This window comes from Phoenix dactylifera, unplaced genomic scaffold, assembly GCF_009389715.1.
Source record: "Phoenix dactylifera cultivar Barhee BC4 unplaced genomic scaffold, palm_55x_up_171113_PBpolish2nd_filt_p 000113F, whole genome shotgun sequence".
Taxonomy (NCBI): domain Eukaryota; kingdom Viridiplantae; phylum Streptophyta; class Magnoliopsida; order Arecales; family Arecaceae; genus Phoenix; species Phoenix dactylifera.
The window spans coordinates 1,149,680-1,170,141 of NW_024067685.1; the positions used below are offsets into that span (position 1 = coordinate 1,149,680).

The 20,462-nt window shown below is 41.8% G+C and overlaps 1 protein-coding gene across 3 annotated transcripts in view; it reads left to right on the forward strand.

The window, feature by feature from the left end:
• Nucleotides 1-7,191: 7,191 nt before the first annotated feature.
• LOC103698259 (protein FAR1-RELATED SEQUENCE 6-like) overlaps nucleotides 7,192-20,462 on the forward strand; it is a 43,782-nt gene continuing 30,511 nt past the window's right edge. For all 3 annotated transcript variants that reach the window (XR_005507173.1, XR_005507172.1, XM_039116613.1), the window contains exons 1-3: nucleotides 7,192-7,378; nucleotides 7,923-10,093; nucleotides 10,185-10,253. Coding sequence is in view for 1 of the 3 variants with exons in the window: in XM_039116613.1 (XP_038972541.1) it covers nucleotides 7,946-10,093; nucleotides 10,185-10,253 (2,217 nt within the window). In the remaining 2 variants the exon portion in view is untranslated. The remainder of the gene's footprint in view (nucleotides 7,379-7,922; nucleotides 10,094-10,184; nucleotides 10,254-20,462) is intronic.

Genomic DNA, 20,462 nt, shown 5'->3' on the forward strand with positions numbered 1-20,462 from the left:
ATCATCCAAAGAGCTCTATTAGATTTAGGAGCCAGTGTAAACCTACTTCCCTACTATGTGTACCAAAAATTAGGTTTGGGGGAATTAAAGCCTACAAATATTATCCTTTTCTTAGCAGATAGGACAGTGAAGTACCCCAAGGGGATTGTAGAGGATGTAATAGTGAAAGTAAATGAGTTTTACTATCCTGTGGACTTCGTTATCCTTGAGACTGAACCTGCAATACATCCAGACAGTCACACACCTATAATTTTAGGTAGACCTTTCTTAGCCACAGCAAATGCTGTGATCAACTGTCGAAATGGGATGCTGAAGTTATCTTTTGGCAACATGAAAGTCGAGCTTAATGTCTTCAACATAAGTAAACAACCACCAGACGACAAAGAAATCAATGAAGTTGACATGATTGAAAGTCTGGTTCAGGAGACTTTCTTACAAACTTATAATAAGGACCCTTTAGAAGCTTACCTTGCCCATTCCGAGGAAGGGGTCAAGCATGCACCTCTTAGTTCTGTTCCCCTTATGAGCATAGATCGTCATCAGCCGACTGTTCTTCATCGGACTCTTCCAAAACCATTCTTAGATAATGGTTGAAAAAAAAAAAGGAAGATTTACATTTTGTCTGGCTGAAGACATAAAACTTAGCGCTCTTGGGAGGCAACCCAACATATAAATATCTTCTATAAAAAAAAAAAAAAAGATTACTAACATGCAGGTTTGGGGGATTTTGCCCCAATTTTCAATTTACCCACCCATATCAGGTAACCTCTCCTTTGTCCTCTTACTGCTTTAAATTTTCTTTAACATTGAGGACAATGTTAGATGTAGGTTTGGGGGTATTTTTAAGCATTGGAATTTTATAAAAATAAAAAAAAAGTTTTTAGTTAAAATAAAAAAAAATAATATACAACACACAAGGTATATAAAATCTAAGAGCCCAATGACTAGTTGGAAGTAGTGCAAAGTGAGTTCTTTTTATTAAAGTTCCTTTTAGTGAGTTGTAAGCTAATTAGTGCTTTGAATTTCACAACACATCTGGCCTACATTTTCTAAGGTATAGGTTCGACATTGTGTTGAGAATATGGTAGCAACCTCGAATCCTGATGAACCATCTTTTTCTGATCCAAAAAAAAAAAAATGGTGGATTTAGTCAGGTACATCGAAAAGGGCTACCTATTGTCAAAGGTCAGCGGGCTTGTGATGAGGAACCCGAGCATAGGTCCGTAGGGGAGTCTTGATGCCCGACACCTCATGCCAACTGGTATGAGAATTGTCGACTAATTGCTCGCTACATGGAGGAATCATCACAGGAGTAAAAGTGCACAATATATACACTATCATTTCTCTTTAATGAAAAAAAAAACAAAAAAAAACAAAAAAAATGATGAAAAAAAAATGTATATTGACCTTAAGAAAGACAATAGTGTGAAAGTCGTCGTTGTAAAAATTCGAGTAAACTGGAATATTACAGATAAAACCCATGAGGTATTAAAGTAAACATCCACAGCTCTCGAAATCCTGCAGATAAGATGATTTTGAATCAGCAAATAGGTCTTTTCCGACCAATTCTTGGAAACTACTAATATTAGCGATATTTTGGAGATCCAAAACTTTAGCTGGTGTATGGTCCAAACTTCACTGAGCACTCAAGTATAAATAAGTTTTACAACTTCCTAACGGAAAACTTAATGACTTCAACTTAAATTGCATACTAACCTAGAAATTGGGCTACTTAGTAATTAAAACCTTGTGTGCTTTTTATCAGTTATGTACTTGAAATTAGACTTTCATTTCATAAAACAAATTTTATTTTGGGATTGAAGTTTGTGGGTAACTTCACTGCAAACCCTCACGAGACAACACTCGTCTACTAGGGTAACCTAGGGGTTTAACGGCTTGTTGCACGTGCTAAGTGCAATCGTAATGCTCTACGAAAGTGAGTATTTATCTTAGCTCATGTATATTTATATATATATAATAAATAAAACTTTTGCACTCCCATTTTATCATTGTCGCACTAAATTGCTAGAGACTAGCAATAAGCTGGTTGAGGGATGTGATGAGAGCACAAAAGTGCAATCGTCAGACCATCTTAATTAGTATTTTAGCTAATCATTAATAACAGAATTAACTAATTAATGTTTTATTTGTGCAAGTAGCCCAATCAGCTCGTTCCCCGCATTGTGCCAGCATCCGCGCCGTCCATCAGATCACCATCATCTTCAGCCTTCAATCCCAACGCCCCTAGCCACGTCATCTTCCGCGATCTATTCCAGCAGCCGGTAATCCAGATCCCACGATCAGCAACCGTCCATTTCAAAGAGTCCCAGCTCCTTCCCAAATCAAGCCGAAGCCCCATCCCAGCCGTTCGCATCCCCCTCTTGGCCCGAGGAAGGAAGCTAGCGTCTTCACCGCGTCTCCACCGCATCCATGTCAGCGGCCATCATCCCGAATCCACGCTCCCGGCTCCTCCTTCCGCGTTCAAGATCCACCGCATCCGTGACACGCCTCTGCACCCACGGATCCATCTCATCCCGTGATCCCGTTCTTCTCGCGATCAGCCCAGAAGCAACCTTCCAGTATGCCAGCCCAGCTGCAAGGCGTCTCCAAATCCTCCACGCCATCAACGCGTTCACAGCCAGCCGTCCGTCCTCAGCGGAATCACAGCACAAAGCATCCAGATCAGCCTCTCCCGTGATCTAAGCCGGATTCCCAGCGAGCCCGTGATCCTTCCTTCCGCATCAGGCCGCCATCTTCAAGCATCCCACGGCACCCTCCTGCGATCCCACGGAAATCAGCAACGATTCCGTAGCCAGCCCATCCTCCCAGCGGCATCGCGTGGCTGAAGAAGGAAGTCCACGTCCCCAAACCGTGATCGGCTCCTCCCAGCAATCACGGAAGATCCCAGCATCCGAAGAAGGAAGCCCCAGCCAAGATCGCTCCTCCTCCGCCTCGCAGCCGTCCATCTCACCGCATCCAGCTCCTCCCAGCAGCCGTCCACGAAGCTTCCGCCCGTGATCACCGCATCCAGCTCCTCACAGCGCCCGGATCACGCCAAGATCGACTCCTCCCCGCGTCCTCACCGCGTCTGCCATCTCCCTTCCGCATCAGGCATCCGTCCGCGGCTATAAGAGGAGAAGGAGGAAGAGAAGAGGGGTGTGCTCGGTTGGGGTGGGAACCAAAGAAGGAGTCGGCTGTTTTTCAAGAACAGGGGTGTTCTGTTCTTGGGAAGAAGAAGAACATAAAAAGTTATTTTATGTTGGAAGTCCACCGTGGGAATGGGAGAGAAAGAGAAGTGATTTTTTTTCTTTGTTTTCTTTTCTTTATTTTATTTGCAAAATAGGGGAGTATTAGGCCTCTAATCTCCACTTTTATTTGTAATCAGTCTTCTTTTTATGAAATCTAGAAAAATTTCTTTCATGCAATCCCTGCTCTAGGTTCGAGTTAATTTCTGTTTTCTTTTTATGAAATCTTTTAATTTTTCTTATATGCAATTCATGTTTCAGGTTAAGTTTAATTCCTGCAGTTTGTTTTATGTTATGCAGTCTATGTTCCAGGCTTCAATCTCCCTAAGCACTGTTTTCATCCATTTTAATTTATGCAAAAAAACTCTTCTTTGATTAATTAAATAAATGCTTTTCAAATTTAAGTAATTGTCTTTCTGTTAATTTCAATTAGAAAACATTCTCTGGTAGTCCAGGGAATCATTCAACATCCTCAAGATAATGTTTTCCTTTTATCATTCAAAAATCGATTTCAAATCCGAGTGAACGTTCTAATTTTTAAGCAACTCCAATCGTCTCCCTGTGGATCGACCTCTTACAACCACTATTCTTCGAGTAGAACAGGTAAGAGTAAATTAAATTTAACTTTTGTTCGTCGGTTCTAACAACGATCTGTCTAGCATATTTTTAGGTGGACAGGAACCGCACAACATTCATATATATATAATAATTAATAAAAATAATAATAAAAAAATTTTGTACTCTCATTTTCTCATTTTCGTACTAAATTGCTAGAGACTAGCAATAAGCTGGTTGGGAGGTGTGATGAGAGCACAAAAGTGCAATCGTCATACCATCTTAATTAGTATTATAGCTAATCATTAATAATAAAATTAACTAATTAACGTTGTATTTGTGCTTGAGTGCAAGTAATCCAAGAAACCAATTAACATTGGGTTTGAGCCCAATGCCCGGCAGCCCGAGCTCAAGTCAAGCCAGCATCTTCACATGATGGAGCTCAGCCCCACGATGCAACCGGATCTCTTCCGTCATCAACGGTCTTCAGCCTTCAATCCTAACGTGCTCCCAGAATTTTCTAGCGTCCGAGCCGTATCAAAATCCTAGCTTCCTTCCCTATTGCGTGAGCCCAAGCATTCAAGTCCAGCCGGTCCATGCGATCACGGGAGACCCCAGCCCATTCCAAGCTTCACACGATGAAGCCATCAACAGCCCGTGCCAACGCCCATGTCCCAGACTTTCCGTAATCCAAGCCTCCCACGTCTGCTCCTCCCAACATCGTGCGCAGCAGCCCGCGTTCTTCACGCGGTGAACGTCCCAGCAGCCGGTAATCCAGCTCCTTCCGTCGTCTCCACCCTCTTTCGGAAACCCAGCATCAACCCGTTCGCAGCTCCTCCCAGCGATCCCGCAACGTCCCAGCTCTTCCGTGACCCAAGCACCGCGTCCGTGATCGGCTCCTCCCAGCGATCCCACGGCGTCCTCCCGTCGATCCCGCGGCATCAGCCTCCTTCCCGTGATCCCAGCGCCTCACAGCCGCTCCATTCCGTCTCCTCCGCGTCTGCAAGCATTCCATGATCCAGCTTCCCGAATCAGCGCCCCGCCAGCTGTGATCCAGCCATTTCCTTCTTCGTCTGCAGCTCCTCCGCCTCTGCTCCCTTCCGTTTCTTCATCCCGCAGACCCCAGCCACGGATCACCTTCCAGATCCAGCCTCCTCCGCCTCTGATTCTGCCTTGATGCAGCCGAGATTCCGCGTCCGTTCCGAAGAGGTGATCCCGCACACGACCGCAGACCGCGCCCTCCTCCTCTCCCGGGATCCATCGCTGGCTTCAAGGTCTTCGGCGATCTATAAGAGGAGGACGGGAGGAGAAGAAAGAGAGCTCTCGGCGGGGAGAGGATGGAGTGTTCGGTTTAGAAGAGAGAGAGAAAAAAAATAGAAACAGAGCATGGCTCTGTTTTGGTTTGAAAAAAAAAGAGAATAAAAAAAATAAGGGGAGGGGAAGAAAGGGGAGTTTTCTTGTTTTTTTTTCTTCCTTGGTTTTTATGTTTTATTTTGTTGAAGGAGGAAGTATTAGGCTTCCAATCTTCATTTTATTTTTGTAATTGCCCTTTTATGCAATCCATACATTTATCTTTTATGCAATCTATGTTTTAAGTTTCAGTTTAAATCCTGCAATTTATTTTATGCATTTTGGAATTCTTAGTTTTAAGATAACTCTGAAATTAATCTTTGCTGTTCAACTGGCGATTTCAATTCATAGTCCGTCTTTAGAAATCGACCCCTACTCTGCATCCAATTTCAATTGCAAAGTTTTCCTTCTTCCCTTTGTTTATTTTCAATTAGAAATCATTTAACATCCTCAAAGTAATGTTTTTCCTCTATCATTCAAAAATCGATTTCGCCTCCCTGTGGATTGACCTCTTACGACCACTATTCTTCGAGTAGGGCAGGTAAGAGTAAAATTAATTTAAACTTTGTTTGTCGGTTCTAACAACGATCTGTTTAGCATATTTTTAGTTAAACAGGAACTGGACAGAGGTGCAGTGTTGGTTTATGGTAGAAAGGCGTAGTGCTGGGCTAGGTACAAGTATAGCGCTAGGTTACAGTAAGGATGTAGTATGGGATATGGTTGAAATTATAAGTTATGCCTACTCTTGAAATAAAAGAATAGGATAAAAATGAAGGTAATTTGAGTGGATTAATTGTCGAAGTGTTTTTCTTCTGAGTATAATTCTACTATTTACACTAATACATAATAATTGTCCACAAACTCAATAATTATTTAGTTTGATGGTTGCTTCCTATATTTGGTCTCCATTTTTGGTGGTTTTAGTAATTATAGCTAATCAACTTCTCACTGTGTGCAGAAGCATAATAACTTTGCCACTACCAGACCAATAATCATGCTTTATTAGCCTTTAACTTGTCCTGATATAGCTTGTGTTGGCCATTTTCTGTCATTCGATTTATAATAAATTCTCTGTTCTTAGAAACTAGGGCAGTATGATCCTCAGTCTTCTACCAACCATCTTTCATAACAAAAATTTGATCTTCTTAACCTGCTTATTCATATTATGATTGAATTCCAGCTGTTAGTTTGGATCTCCACCCTTAATATGATTTTACAACTGAATTCTATCGAGTCTTAGCAAGAGATAAGTGATTCTCACGAGGTTCAATTCTATCAAACTTAATCCACATTACGCTTGCTTTCAGCCACCAGCAAAATTATTGAGATGTGCAAATACTACCTTAATATTTCTTGTAATTAGAAGTTATTTAGCTCAAGGATAGGGTATTTTATACATAACTCTAAATGCGACCAAAATCAAATTTATTTACTTTTAAAAGTGCTATCATTATTTAGTTAAGTCGGCTGTACTTTGTTGGAGTCAAATTTAGATCCAAAATCTTAGGACTTGTTGGTTCGTGGGAAAAGAAGGAGAGAAAGAGTGGTCAACGAAAAAATAAAAAAATATCTTTTGTTTGATTGGAGTTTTCAAAGGATAGAGATTGAAAAGTAGTATTCTCATAGAAAAAAAAATTCTTACATTCTTATGGGAAAGAAAAATTTATGGAAGATATGAAAAAACTATTTCCCTGCCGGTTGAAAATTGAGGTCATTTTGTTTTTCAAAAAGTATCTTTAAGCCATCAAAATCAATGAATAAAGTCTTTTTCTTTATTATAAGTACATTTGTTTAACTTTCTTAAAAAATGTAGATGCTCACCCAAATATTAGCCACTTTGAAATATAATATTTTAATAATTAATTAAATATATTAAAATTAGTTTTTAAATATTAAATTTTTTTAAAAATATTTTGACGAGGAAAATTTTTTGACGCGAAGCAAAGGAATTTTGGATGATAATATTTTCGATCCACGGCCGAGGGCGTTAGGTTCGTGTCGGATACGACTGGAGCGACAGCCCTATTTTATCCTTGACATATCTCCAACCGGTTCAGGATAGAGAGGTCATTTGCTGTCAGTCCAGGTACGAACGACGCCGAACTCGACTCCGCCGCTTCTCTTTCTCCAGATCCTGCAATCCCCACCCTCTCCGCCGGCTTCCGGCGGCGGCGACGGCGTTTCTGCAGCGTCGCGCAATCAGGAACTCGTTACAGTCCTTGTTGTCGGTAATCGTTCGGTTTCTTCCATTTTTTTCAAAATCGTTGGTTATTCTTTTATGAATTTTAGCGTGTTTTATCGTTTCGTCGGACCTTAGCAATGAAGCACCGGGTCAGTCGAAAGCAGCTATTTTTCTTGAAGAGGAATTTTTGGGCTCTCCTTCGTATACTGTTTTCAAATTTTACTATATAAACAGTTGTCACTTTCGTTTGAAATTTTCAGTTCTCCTAGTTTATTTCTGATTTTTTCCCCTTTACTTTCTTTTGCTCCTTTACATTTTATCAAGTTATATCAGTATTTTTCTGAACTTTAAATGGAATTCGTGTTGTTTTTGCGTCTTTTTTGGCTTTTGTAAGAAATTCGCTATTTTTTTAGTGCAGCACGAAAAGTTGCGATTTTGCTTGATATTTTCAGTGCTCCATGTCTATTTCTTGATTTTTTTTTTTTTTGTTTCACTGCATTGTGTTAGGATGTCTAAAAGAGTTATAAAGTATTGTTTTTGTGATTCTTCTCTTGAAGCATAACCGAAGGTGCCTTTGTTCTCTGGTGCAGGAATTCTTTCGAATGCTTCTATTATGGAGGAGCAATCCGATGATGATCTCACGATAGTTTCGGTAAATGGATTAAGAGAAGGGCAGGAGCTTGCCATGGTAAATGCGCAGGAGACTGATGTGAGGAAAGAGTCCGAAGCCACTCAGGAAATGAATGGAGGTGATGAGGATGTACCGAAGTTGGGGATGACGTTCCAAACCCCAGAAGAAGCTTTCAGATTTTATGACAAATATGCTTGTCGCACTGGATTTGGCATAAAGGTGCTAAATTCAACATACTATGAAGATGGAAGATGTAGGTATCTCTGGCTTTCGTGTAACAAGGATGGTAAGGTGAAATATAAAACGGATTTCCATTCATCAAAACCAACCAAAAAAACAAACTGCATGGCGAGAATCCAACTTCGGCACAGGGCTGATGGATTGCTCCACATCAAGCAAGTAATACTTGATCACAATCATCCACTTAGTCCTGGGACAGCTAAATCCTATCATACAAGGAAGCGGAAACGATTTCTTGAGAATGATGATGGAGTGATGACGCCACTGGACTGGTCATACCCAGAAGGAGGGTTTGGGAGGGTACGGAAGCGAGGAACTGGAGAAAAGAAGTGTGAGTTGAGGCTTGAAAAAGGAGATGGTGAGGCTATACATCAATTCTTTATAGGCATGCAAACCAAGGACTCTTTCTTCTTCCACTCGATGGATCTGGATGAAGAAGGTCGTTTAAGGAATGTATTTTGGGCTGACGGCAGGTCTAGGACACAATATCAGTACTTTGGTGAAGTTATTTTATTCGATACTACCTATTTGATAGATAAATATGATGTGCCTCTGGTTTCTTTTGTTGGGGTAAACCATCATGGCCAGAAGGTGTTACTTGGATGTGGTTTGCTTTCAGATGAAAGCAATGAAACATATATTTGGCTATTCAAAACCTGGCTATCTTGTATGTTTGAATGTCCTCCAATTGCAATAATCACTGATAGATGCAATGCCTTGCAAGAAGCTGTTGCTGAGGTATTTCCAAAAGCTCACCATCGTCAATGCCTATGGCATATAATGAAAAGGATTCCAGAAAATTTACAAGGGCGTGTGGACTATAAAGAAATTAAGAAGACTTTGAAGAAAGTAACATATGACAGTTTAAGAACTGATGAATTTGAGGAAGACTGGAGAAAAATGGTTGAGAAATATAAACTTGAAAATAATGAATGGCTCGAGTTATTGTATGAAGATCGACGTTATTGGGCCCCAGTCTATGTCAAAGAAACATTTTGGGCAGGAATGTCTGTTACTAGACGTGGTGAGAGCATGAAGTCTTTCTTTGATGAGTATGTTCATTACAAGATTACTTTAAGACAATTTCTTAGAAAGTATGAGATGGTTGTGCAGAATAAATATGAAAAGGAAGTTCAAGCTGATATTGAATTGTTCCATAAGAGCCCTCAATTGATAACACAACTCTACATGGAGGAGCAGCTTGGCAAAGCCTACACATTTGATGTGTTTAAAAAATTCCAAGCTGAGATTAGGGCCTTGATATACTGTGTCTCTTCTCTAGTTAAGGTTGATGGTCAAGTATATACCTTCAAAGTAAAAGAACGTATAAGAGTGAAAAATAGTAAACATATGGAGAATAAGTTCTATGAAGTTCTTTACAATGAAAAGGAATTAGAGGTGAGCTGCATTTGTTGCTCTTTCCAATTCAGAGGTATTTTATGTAGACATGCATTATCTGTGCTTAACTTTCAAAATGTGGTTGAGATTCCATCTAAATACATTCTTGAACGTTGGAGAAAGGACTTCAAGCGCATGCATGCTTTGGCTTGTTTTCCTAATGAGGTTGTAGCTGATGGGCCATTGGATCATCATGGAAACTTTTACAAGCATTGCCTTAAACTTTCTGAGATAGGGCTGATGTCCGATGAAAAATATGAGTTTGCATTGAAAGTAGTAAATGAGGCAATACAAAAACTTCTTGCAAATGACAGCATATGTGATGTCAAACAAACAGAGAATGTTTCTCATGAAGCTCTGTCAAACTGTAATATGGTTAATGTCAATGTGAATGGAGATAGAAATAGGGGAATTGAAAGTAATGGGTTTCACAATCCTGTGCAAGTGAGGGAGACAGTGAACCATCCACATTTTGAATTTTTTCAAAATAGGGTAGGTACATGTAGTTTATAGACTTGTTTTTCTTATATATATTTGTCTATTTAATCCAAATAATTCTTATTAAGCAAATTACTTGTCATAGGGTCGCAATGATCAACAGTCAGCTGGCTATCGGTCAGGGATGGATTGGGGCTTTCAACAGTATTTTCGGGTACATAATCAAGTTTTATCTTCAGTTTATGTGTCTCCTATCAGCATCTGGTTTCTCACCTAATGGGATTTTATATTTCAATGAACATTTGCCCTGATCTATTTGTGAGAATCTTAAAAGGGGGAGATATGTCTTTGTACATCAATTCTAATTCAAAAAGCTATAACAAAAGTAAGAAGTATACAGATTCTATGTGATATCTCTTTAACAGAATACCAGACAGAAAAAGGTTCTAGTTTACCATACATGACAAAGAAACAACTGCAAATATAAAATTCATGAAGAAAATATCCAAAGTAAAGAAGATTGGAGTTGAAAATAAAAAGAAAGCGTGAGCTATCCTAGTATCCTTAAAGACATTTTCAAAGCATATGCCTATCTTCATCTCCTTCCTATTTTAGTCATGGTCATATGATACTCACAAAAAATTTGGCAAGCTTTGATTATTTTTTGTTTAACTATAAATGACTCCAACCCTTCTTCAAAATTTTATTTGCCCAAGTTCTTTCTTTTTTAGTTAGTTCACGGATTCAACATTTTCCATTGTAAGCACTGAAAAACAGAGAAGAAAAAAACTGTACAAGAGATAAATAGACAGGAATTGATATGTTCGATGCGGAAATAAATATCAAAAGTTCTAAAAAAAGATAAATGTTAATGTATTTTGAAAAAGTAAAAACATGACACTAATGACCTTCAATAGATAAGTCAAAATGGAATAGAATAGAAATGTGCATCCTTTGCAAATATGATGTCTCAGGGCCGTGCTGTAACTGTCCCTAGGACCACTATTATGGGCTTTAACTCTCAGCGTAGTGGAAGGAGTGCATTTCCACGGAAGGCAGGAGAGCCACTATCCGAGGTAAGAGGGCTCAAGTCGGCCTAGAATGGCAATCGGGTTGAATGGTTGTTTGCCCAAGCTACAGGACTTTATTTGGCACGTTGGGCAATGCGTGACCTCGGAGGTCAGCTACACAACTCGAAGATCGGTTACTTCTGTTCTTCTCAACCTAGCTTTTAGATTAGTCGGAGTTGACCTAGGCCAATTATATCAAGGGGATGCTGAGTGTACCTCAGTTACCATGTCAATTGTGAGCTGGGCTAATCCGGCCGTGCCGCATCATTAGGCTTATTTTATGCCACATCAATGACATTAATAGGAGTCAAAGAAAGCAATACTTTAAATTCAGGAAGCAAATAAAATTACTATTTTATCACTAACTACATGGTCTCGGTTTCATTACTTGGTTTTCTAGAGGTTTCTCAATGTAATATGAAGAAAAAAAAATAGTGGAAAGAGTGGTTCGCTGTACCGATCCGAACCAAGTGGTATGGGCCTTACTGTACTGTACTGGTTTGGTACTAGTACATGGTACGAAAGTGTACTGACACTCAATATGCTGAAAAGATCCGTTAGCATACCGTACCGACACAGTGCTAGTTTAGCACCAGTATAAGGTCTGGTACTGAGACGACGAACCTTGGTTGAAAGCAAAGTATGCTGAACCAGCCCATATCGGCCGGTTCAGCCCATACCGAACTGATCCGGTCTCTGACCGGTTCGGTTCGGCCTAAAAAACGGTTTCGGCCCATATGGGGCCGGAACCAAGTGGCATCGAGCTGGAACTGGCCGGTGCTAGACGCGTACTGGACGAAACCATCTCTGGTACGGCTAGAAATCGGTGCAAACCAACCGGTTCGCATTGGTTCGCTACAGTGTACGCTGTGGGCAGCGCGCTGCCCGCGCATGCTGTGCGCTGCTCGTGCTCGCTGTGGGCAGCGCTCTGGTTCCGTCCGGTACGGCTAAGAATCGGTGCAAACCGGTTGGTTCGCACCGGTTCGCCACAGCGTGCGCTGTGGGCAGCGCGCTGCCCGCGCATGCTGTGCGCTGTGGGCAGCGCGCTGCCCGCGCATGCTGTGCGCTGTGGGCAGCGCGCTGCCCGCGCATGCTGTGCGCTGTGGGCAGCGCGCTGCCCGCGCATGCTGTGCGCTGCCCACGCTCGCTGTGGGCAACGCGCCCGTGCATGCTGGGGGCAACGCGTGCGATGCACTGTGTTATGACCGGTTCGGCACCGGTCTGAATCGGTCCTGAACCGGTCCGATAGGCGACCGGTAGCGGTTCGGCATACTTTGGTTGAAAGTTTTAAGGACCATGCTTCCAGCACTCCATACTAGGACGATCACAAAAATGACCTCCCATTCTTATACAAAAACTATCAACAACTTCCGTGAAAGGTGAATGAGGGGGGAAATAAAGGGATTAGATAAAGATTTATGTACATATATGCTAAAATAGGCAAGCTGCATAATCTAATCGTCCAAAGTTTGAGCTTTGAGAGCACATTTTGATCAGAGCATTTCTGATGGGAGCCTTGCATAGGACCCTTTTAACGGCCCTCGGACGCGCATAGGATGGTAAAACATTCTCCCATCAAACAAGCAGAAATTACACTAGTCATTCTCAAATCAACGTATTAATTCCCCATATTTCTCACCAACTTTCTCCCATTTTCCATTCTGACCGTACCCAAAATCAAAGTACTCCTTGAAACAATGTCTTTCTAATACGTTCCATCAAATGCCTTTGAAGCCTTGATGCCAAAGAACCAAACCTCACATCCATGTTACTCAGAATTCTCAGTATTTGGATCTGATCCAAAAAGCATTTCTAAAACATGCCTGTGGATTCTCTGACCCATCCCATGTAACCTAAATCAGCAAGAACTCCAGTAAAGTTCAATATATCAAGGACCAATCTCATCCTTCTTGTTTGCTATAATAGTCCAAAGCTTTTGAGAACTTGCCATTACAGGTGTGACATTGTTATTCAAATGGGAGGTTGACAGAAACACCGACTGAGAAGCAGCTGGATTCCTGGGATCTAAATACTTATGAGAGAAGAAGGTGGATTGAACAAGGCTGAAGGTGAGGAAGAGAGTGGATATGATGTTGTAAGGGGTTTTGAGAAGGGGGATGGCTTCCGCCACCAACTGACAAGGCATTAGATGAAAAGGAAACGGTATACTAAGTAAAACTTTAAATTTCTTCCACTGCTGCCTGTTGGGAACCCGCCCATGCCGCTGATATTTCAAAAAATTTCAGATGGCAGCGGAATCGGCATGCACGGGTTCGACGTTCATCGCATGAACGCTTGTTTCGAGACCTTTCGTAATTAGGTAAGAATTAAAACTTTTAGAACTAATAGGAAGATCAAATCTTCACCTTGCGCGGGTAGATGATCACCGCGAATCTGAATTCGTGGTTTTGGAAGAGGGTTCGTTTGAAGCCGTTCAAACGTCCGGCCTCTACGGGTATCCACACGAAGTAGAGAACCGATCAGAGCTTTCTTGTCTTCCCGGGGTGCTAGCTCCCTTGCAAAGACTCCTTTGATGGCTGATCTCTTCTCTTTCTTTCAACTCTTGAAAGTGCTTGAGAGGAGGAAGAAGAAGAAGGAACTCAAGGAAGAAGAACACAGCTTCTGCAGCCTTCTTTCTTTTCCCTGCGTTGGAAGAAGGATTGGAGGAAGAGGAAGACGCCAACGCTTGGACCTTGCTCTTCCTTTGCTTGCGGCTGAACTAAGAGAGGAGAGGGGAGGGTGGCGGCAGCAAGAGGAGGATGGCTCCAATATCTAGGGCGCCGGCCTCATGGTGCTTCTTATAGCCATCAAGGGCTCCTCCAAAGTAGGAGCCCTAGATGGTTTTCCAAAGAAAGAAAGGGGGGGTGCGCCGGCCCCTCTCTCTCCTTCAATCCGCACCATCCAAGATGAGAGGGGCTGATGCCCCTCTTACTTGGTTAACCTAATCCTCTTCCAAAGAGGATTAGGTGCCTCTCTCATGGTTTAATCCTAATCTAATTAGGATTGGCCAAATTGGGTTCAATCTATACTAGTCCTAATCCAATTAGGACTTGAATGAACCATGACTCAATTGAACTCTTCAATCCTAATCCAATTAGGAGTCATGTTGATTCATTAGATTAATAATTAATTTGGACTTAAGGAATCCTAATCCAATTAGGATTTGTTTAATTTTAGTCCTGATCCAATTAGGACTCTACTTGAATCCGAAGTCCTAATCCAATTAGGATTTCTAGGAATCCTACTCCAAGTAGGAATCCAATTTTTAATTCAAAACTCCTAATCTCATTAGGATTGAGGAATCCTATTCCAAGTAGGAATCCCAGTCCTAATCCAATTAGAACTCTAGTTATCCTACCCAAAGTAGGATTCTTGTTTCAAGTCCAATTAATTAATTCCTTTTTCCTTCTTCAACTTCTTATCAATCAAATTGATTTCTTGTGATTCCTAATCACGATTTCAACCATCGGATCGGTCAATACTTCTAGTGTGTGTGACCCCATAGGTTCTATTCTGACTGGTAGTGAGATATATTGTGATCTCTATCACTATATCATTGAAAACTCCTTTCAATGGGTTGGAACGATTCCAACTCAACTCATTAGGGTTTATCGATCATCAAGATAATCCCTATGAGTCCCACCATCCACCAGTGACACCTAGCAGCATGTAGTGGCTACCCAGCAGAATGGAATGATGAACCTCTAGGTGCAGTTAACATGTGATACTGTCCTACTATCGTGGATCCCTACAGGACGGAGGTCATGGACAACTCGTCAAACCCCATCGTCTGTCATATGTCAAGATTTATTCGACTCGAGTTCGATAGTGAAAAACTCTTTCTCCACTGTGCATACTGCCCCGGCCGAGGTCTTACGAACTCAGTCTTATAAATCACATAGGATCTCTCCTTATCTATCAAGGTCGATAGATTCCATATAGGTGCATACCCTACTCCTACAGTGAACTTACTGCAGCCAATCTACACTGCATGGACCCATATGGCTAGAGACCATGTATGTGTGCAGTCAAACTACAATAACCTCACTGTGAGTAGCCGAAGCGCCGCAGGTCAAAGGACCAGTCACACTACTGCAACATCAAGCAAGTCACTGACGAGTGGATAGACATCCAAGTGACTTCTTGTATTGGTCACGCTCAGTACCCTTGTTCTCTAACAAGCACCTGCACTATCACTTCAGTGTCCCTACACTGTGGACTCAAGTCTCGTCCATCCAGAAGGAGAGTGATCTGTGCACTGATCGGATCGATCACCGTCCTCGTGATGATCCTTTGATCAGGAGCATTTAGAAATTAATCACCAATGATACATGGCTCAAATTCTCAACTCTTGAGAATATGTATCATCATCTTATTAATTTCTTGGACGATTCATAGACACATAAACAATATGAATGAAAAAGATGCCTTTTATTTATTCAATAATAAATAGTCAAGTACAAAATTATGTCCCTAGAATCAACAATGTGTCAGCCAAATTGGCTTCTAGGGCATACATCTAACAATCTCCCACTTGCACTAAAGCCAATTGGTCATATATCTTAGGCCCATCTTCTCAAGGTGGGCTTCAGTCTTTTGCTGACTCAGCTGCTTAGTGAAAGGGTCTGCCACGTTATCTGCGGAGTCTACTCTCTGCACCTCTACATATTTCTTCTCCACATAGTCGCGTATGAGGTGAAAGCGCCGCTCTATATGCTTAGACTTCTGATGAGACCTTGGCTCCTTAGCAAGGGCTATGGCGCCATTATTATCGCAGTAGAGTGTTATGGCATCTGATGTCATCACATCCAACTCTGCAATGAATTTCTTGAACCAGAAGCCTTCCTTAGCAGCTTCAGAGGCGGCGATGTATTCGGCTTCCATAGTCGAATCAGCAATGATCGGTTGTTTAGAACTCTTCCAATTCACCGTACCACCATTGCACAAGAACACGTATCCAGATGTTGACTTCCTGTCATCGACATCAGTCATGAAGTCTGAATCTGTGTACCCTTCTACCTTTAACTCTGATGATCCTCCAAAAACCAAGAATAAATCTTTAGTTCTTCTCAAGTACTTAAGAATATTCTTCACAGCTGTCCAGTGTTCTTCACCTGGATTCGACTGATATCTGCTTGTGACACTCACAGCAAGAGCTATATCAGGTCGTGTACATAGCATGGCATACATGAGGCTTCCTATTGCCGATGCATAAGGAATCTTGCTCATGCGTTGAATCTCCTCAGATGTGTTGGGGCACATCTTCTTGGAGAGATGAATTCCATGCCTTAGGGGTAAGAGACCCCTCTTGGAGTTTTCCATGCTGAACCTCTTCAGCACCTCCTCTATGTACATTTTCTGTGACAGGCCAAGCATCCTTTTAGATCTATCTCTATAGACCTTTATTCCCAAAATATAGGATGCTTCCCCAAGGTCTTTCATGGAGAATTCTTTTGACAACCAGACCTTGACCGAGGTTAGCATGGGAATATCATTCCCAATCAGGAGAATGTCATCTACGTACAGTACGAGAAAAACGACAGCACTCCCACTAACCTTTTTATAAACACATGGTTCCTCCTCGTTTTTGATGAAATCAAACGTTTTGATTGCATCATCGAAACGAGTGTTCCAACTCCGAGAGGCTTGCTTTAGTCCATAGATGGATCTTTGCAGCTTGCAGACCTTGTGATCTCCATCACTGGAAGTGAAACCCAAAGGCTGTTCCATATAGATATCTTCATCAAGATATCCATTCAGGAAAGCAGTTTTCACATCCATCTGCCAGATTTCATAATCATGAAATGCTGCAATGGCAAGCAATGTTCGGATGGATTTTAGCATGGCTACAGGTGAAAAGGTCTCCTGATAGTCAATGCCTTCGCGCTGACTATACCCTTTCGCCACAAGCCTTGCCTTATAGGTCTCTACCTTTCCATCCGAACCTATCTTTCTTTTGTAGATCCATTTGCATCCAATAGGTACAATACCTTCTGGTGGATCTACTAAGGTCCAGACTTGGTTGGAATGCATGGAGTCTATCTCTGACTTCATAGCTTCCAGCCATTTCTCGGAATCGATATCAGATATCGCCTCGTTGTATGTTTTGGAATCCTGTATGTGATCCCTATCTCCCACTAGGAACATTTCCTCAGTATCCTCTTCAAGTATACCTAAGTATCTATCGGGAGGATGGGAGACTCTACTAGATCTACGAGGTGGTTGAGGGACATCGTGTACTGGCTCCTTATGAATAGGTTCTATAGGATCCATGACTCGTTGCTTTTCAGAGACTTTCTCTTCAAGCTCAATTTTCCTCCCACTGCCTCTATCAAGGATAAACTGATTTTCCAAGAAGATGGCATGACGGCTCACAAACACATTGTGATCCTCTGAGACGTAAAAATTGTATCCTAATGACTCTTTAGGATATCCTATAAAACGAGCACTTATGGTCCTAGCCTCTAACTTGTCCGCCTGTAGTCGCTTGACGTGGGCCGGACATCCCCAAATCTTGAGATGACCCAGACTTGGTTTCTTACCATGCCATATCTCATACGGTGTGGTAGGAACGGATTTAGAGGGAACTCTATTCAATAAATAAATCGCTGTGAGTAAGGCATCTCCCCAAAGGAACATAGGTAAATCAGTGAAGCTCATCATGGACCTGACCATATCCAATAGGGTCCGATTTCTCCTCTCTGACACCCCGTTGAGTTGAGGTGTTCCCGGAGGTGTCCATTGTGAGACTATGCCGTTTTCTTTGAGATAGTCCCGGAATTTCCCACTAAGGTATTCTCCTCCTCGATCTGATCGAAAAGCCTTAAGAGGTTTTCCAGTTTGTTTTTCTACTTCATTCTTGAACTCTTTGAACTTTTCAAAGGATTCAGACTTGTGTCTCATAAGATACACATACCCATACCGTGAATAATCATCGGTAAAGGTAATGAAGTAAGAATAACGTCCCCTGGCTAGCACATCGAATGGGCCACATACATCTGTATGTACTAGGGTAAGTATTTCAGTGGTCCTCTCCCCATGTCCTACAAAGGGTAGTCTGGCCATCTTTCCTTGAAGACAGGACTCGCAAACTGGATATGACTCGGAAGTCAATGAGCCTAAGAGCCCATCTTTATCCATTTTGTTCATTCTATCTTCTCCAATATGGCCAAGTCTGAGGTGCCACAAATATCTTTGGTTTATCTTATCTCTGGATCTTTTGGATCCTTTGGCACTCACATCTTGCTCGGTAACATTCACAGATACATCCATATGTAAATGATAGAGACTGTCAATCATAAAACCACGTGCGACTATTTTATTTCTCAAATAAATAGAACAACAGTCTTTGTCAAATGTAAAAACATGACCTTCCTGTGCTAGACATGAAACAGAAATCAAATTTCTGCTAGCAACAGGTACATAATAGCAGTCTCTAAGTATTAAACTAAATCCAGACGGTAGTCGCAGATGGTAGGTGCCCACAGCCACAGCAGCAACTTTTGCCCCGTTGCCAACCCGAAGGGTTACCGCACCTTCTGCCAGCCTTCTACTTTCCTTTAGACCCTGCATGGTAGTGCACAAATGAGCACTAGAACCAGAATCTATAACCCAACTGGAAGTAGAAGAAACCGTTAGATTAGTTTCAATTATGAGCAAGTCTATACCTTCTGAAGGTGTGTCACCTTTCTTGTTCTTCAGGCTCTCGAGGTATGAAGGACAGTTTCTCTTCCAGTGGCCTTCGACATTGCAGTGGAAGCATTTTCCTTTGTCGTTAGCCTTTTTCTTTTGAACTTCCTTCTTTGGCTTCTTGTCTTTCTTCTGTTTCTTTGTAGGCTTCCTTTTCTTCCAAGTAGACTTTCTCTTGGAACCAGAAGTCAACTCAGCAGCGAGGACATTGCCCCTTGAACCTTTCAAGGCTCCCTCAGCAGTTACCAACATGTTGATTAGTTCAGTCTTAGTGCATTCAATCTTATTCATGTGGTAGTTTACTATAAACTGACCAAATGAATCAGGAAGTGACTGTAGGATCAAATCCACTTGCAATTCCTTGTGCATGTCCATACCGAGCTTCTCAAGCTCCTCTAGGTCCTTGATCATGGTCAGACCGTGATCATGGACAGACTGCCCTTCGCGCATCTTCGCTTTGAAAAGCCTCTTGGACACTTCAAAACGAGCTGTGCGACTCTGCTCACCATACAACTCTTGTAGGTGTGCCAGTATGTCCCTAGCAGTCTTTATATTTTCATGCTGGCATTGGAGTTCATTAGACATAGATGCCATCATATAGCATTTTACTCTAATGTCATCATCCAACCACTTTTTATGCATCTCACGCTGAACATCAGTGGGACGTGCTGGTAATGTGGGGATATCTGAATCGAGTATATAGCCTATCTTCTCACAGTCCAAAACTATTTTGAGATTTCTAAGCCAGTCCTTGTAATTGGTTCCAGTCAGTCGGTTGGTCTCAAGAATACGGGTCAAAGGGTTTGAAGCCGACATTGTATCTGCAGAGAGTAAAGATTCTAGTTAGACTCTTGTACTTGATCCTAATCTGTCCTAAGGTCTTTTAGAACAAATATGACTCCCACTATTTTTTCGAATTCCTCACACTCCCCTGGTAGGAAAACGGAAATTCCACACGACTAGGGTTTCTAGTGGGTACTGCGGTCCCACCAATTCACATGCCACCTCACCTAACAGTTATTGGTGACACATAGATGGATGAGTGTACAACTCTTGTACAATGCTTCTCAAGCATGTTGCAGTGCAACTTGGTCTCTAAGCCATGAAGACCTCACCTAACAGTTATTGGTCTCATTTCTTAGTTAAGTCAGACCCACCGTATAACCGTAGGAATAAAGTCGTCATTGGGTCTTCACCTAACAGTTATTGGTGCCCAACCCCACCTTTACCCTACAACATCTCATGTCTATAGAGAGGTCCAGCCCCCCAATGCAACTTGACCACTGTGTCCAGCCGAGACAAATCAACATCAGAAAGGCCTTAGCAGCTCTACTACAGTGGAAGACCTATTGACTTAATATTGGTTAATCAGGTCTTAGTGTTTGCAACTTGAGCCTTTCATAAGAGGTAATCGAACAATTGGCCAGGTAAGCAGGTGGGAGGCTCCCCTTACTCAGAGAGTAAGGTCCTAATTAAGTAACCACCTTTCATGCTTTCCTAGACACCAATTAGATCAATTAATCTAATATGACTTGCTCATGTCGGTTCACTCTCGACTTGATTGAGGAGGTTTTGATTTAGGTCTCAATTGGGTTTGCTACATCACATGTAGACCTATCTACCCGACTCTCATTCACATCACATGCAAACGGCGCATTGCAGGC